Source organism: Cyclopterus lumpus, chromosome 16 (genome assembly GCF_009769545.1).
Source record: "Cyclopterus lumpus isolate fCycLum1 chromosome 16, fCycLum1.pri, whole genome shotgun sequence".
NCBI classification, from domain to species: Eukaryota; Metazoa; Chordata; class Actinopteri; order Perciformes; family Cyclopteridae; genus Cyclopterus; species Cyclopterus lumpus.
In genome coordinates, this window is record NC_046981.1 from 1,510,477 (window position 1) to 1,512,976 (window position 2,500).

The following is a 2,500-nucleotide window of genomic DNA, read 5'->3' on the forward strand; positions in this document are numbered from 1 at the left end:
CCTTATCTTAACCTCATCTTAATCTTAACCTCATTTTAACCTTAACCTCATCTTATCTTAACCTCATCTTATCTTAACCTCATCTTAATCCTAACCTCATTTTAACCGTAACCTCATCTTATCTTAACCTCATCTTATCTTAACCTCATCTTAACCTTAACCTCATTTTATCTTAACCTCATCTTATCTTAACCTCATCTTAACCTTAACCTCATTTTAACCTTAACCTCATCTTATCTTAACCTCATCTTAATCTTAACCTCATTTTAACCTTAACCTCATCTTATCTTAACCTCATCTTATCTTAACCTCATCTTATCTTAACCTCATCTTATCTTAACCTTATCTTAACCTCATCTTAATCTTAACCTCATCTTAATCTTAACCTCATTTTATCTTAACCTCATCTTATCTTAACCTCATCTTATCTTAACCTCATCTTATCTTAACCTTATCTTAACCTCATCTTAACCTTAACCTCATCTCATCCCAGGCGTCTCATCCCTCTCACTTGTTCTGCTTGCGCAGCAGCAGGCGGATGTGGTTGAACTCCGGCCTCTCCGTCGGCTCCTCGGCCCAGCAGCGCTGCATCAGCTGGCCCAGCTCGGGGCTGTGAGCCTGGGGGTCGACGGTGGGTCTGAGGCAGGGCCACTCGCCCAGAACCACCCGGTCCACGACCTCTGCAGAGGGAGCGAGATGTTTACTTTAATAAAACATATACAACGGAACAGAACTGATCCCTCATTGGTTGAAGCTGCAGAGAGAAAGAGAAAGTAGAGCAATAACAAACGAGAACAGAAATAAGAAAGTTGTGATCCAACGCTACCACTTTAGTCCACAGGGGGCACCAGAACCAACACTACCACTTTAGTCCACAGGGGGCACCAGAACCAACACTACCACTTTAGTCCACAGGGGGCACCAGAACCAACACTACCACTTTAGTCCACAGGGGGCACCAGAACCAACACTACCACTTTAGTCCACAGGGGGCACCAGAACCAACACTACCACTTTAGTCCACAGGGGGCACCAGAACCATCACTACCACTTTAGTCCACAGGGGGCACCAGAACCAACACTACCACTTTAGTCCACAGGGGGCACCAGAACCAACACTACCACTTTAGTCCACAGGGGGCACCAGAACCATCACTACCACTTTAGTCCACAGGGGGCACCAGAACCAACACTACCACTTTAGTCCACAGGGGGCACCAGAACCAACACTACCACTTTAGTCCACAGGGGGCACCAGAACCAACACTACCACTTTAGTCCACAGGGGGCACCAGAACCAACACTACCACTTTAGTCCACAGGGGGCACCAGAACCATCACTACCACTTTAGTCCACAGGGGGCACCAGAACCAACACTACCACTTTAGTCCACAGGGGGCACCAGAACCAACACTACCACTTTAGTCCACAGGGGGCACCAGAACCATCACTACCACTTTAGTCCACAGGGGGCACCAGAACCAACACTACCACTTTAGTCCACAGGGGGCACCAGAACCAACACTACCACTTTAGTCCACAGGGGGCACCAGAACCAACACTACCACTTTAGTCCACAGGGGGCACCAGAACCAACACTACCACTTTAGTTCACAGGGGGCACCAGAACCAACACTACCACTTTAGTCCACAGGGGGCACCAGAACCAACACAACCACTTTAGTCCACAGGGGGTACCAGAACCAACACTACCACTTTAGTCCACAGGGGGTACCAGAACCAACACTACCACTTTAGTCCACAGGGGGCACCAGAACCAACACAACCACTTTAGTCCACAAGGGGCACCAGAACCAACACTACCACTTTAGTCCACAGGGGGCACCAGAACCAACACTACCACTTTAGTCCACAGGGGGCACCAGAACCAACACTACCACTTTAGTCCACAGGGGGCACCAGAACCAACACAACCACTTTAGTCCACAAGGGGCACCAGAACCAACACTGCCACTTTAGTCCACAGGGGGCACCATAACCAACACTACCATTTTAGTCCACAGGGGGCACCAGAACCAACACAACATGAAACATTGAAGAAAACGGTCCGTTTAAAGTTGACTTCCTGTCTGTAGACCTCCAGAAGACAGATTTAGTGTCCCTGTGTCCTCTTCCTACCTTTGGGGCTGAGTGGGTTTCCCTCCAAGAAAAAGGCTCCTCGGCGCAGCGCCACCTCCTGGAGGACGATGCCGAAGCTGTAGACGTCTCCTTTCTGAGTTCCCTGAGGGGGAGGAGCCTCCATCCGGAGCAGCTCCGGAGCCATCCACAACCTCTCTGCAGGAAGAGACCGTTTACACAAGGTTATAACGGCTCACGGGCGTAGTACAGACTGACAGGCGTAGTACAGACTTACGGGCATAGTACAGACTGACAGGCGTAGTACAGACTTACGGGCATAGTACAGACTGACAGGCGTAGTACAGACTGACAGGCGTAGTACAGAGTTACGGGCGTAGTACAGAGTTACGGGCGTAGTAC

At 49.4% G+C, this 2,500-nt stretch overlaps 1 protein-coding gene across 2 annotated transcripts in view; it reads right to left on the reverse strand.

The window, feature by feature from the left end:
- The window catches only part of npr1b (natriuretic peptide receptor 1b), a 56,039-nt gene that overhangs the window by 5,144 nt on the left and 48,395 nt on the right, over positions 1 to 2,500 (reverse strand). For both annotated transcript variants that reach the window (XM_034554455.1, XM_034554454.1), the window contains 2 exons: positions 2,141 to 2,296; positions 512 to 680 (listed from right to left, as the gene is read on the reverse strand). In XM_034554455.1, the coding sequence (XP_034410346.1) occupies positions 512 to 680; positions 2,141 to 2,296 (325 nt within the window). The remainder of the gene's footprint in view (positions 1 to 511; positions 681 to 2,140; positions 2,297 to 2,500) is intronic.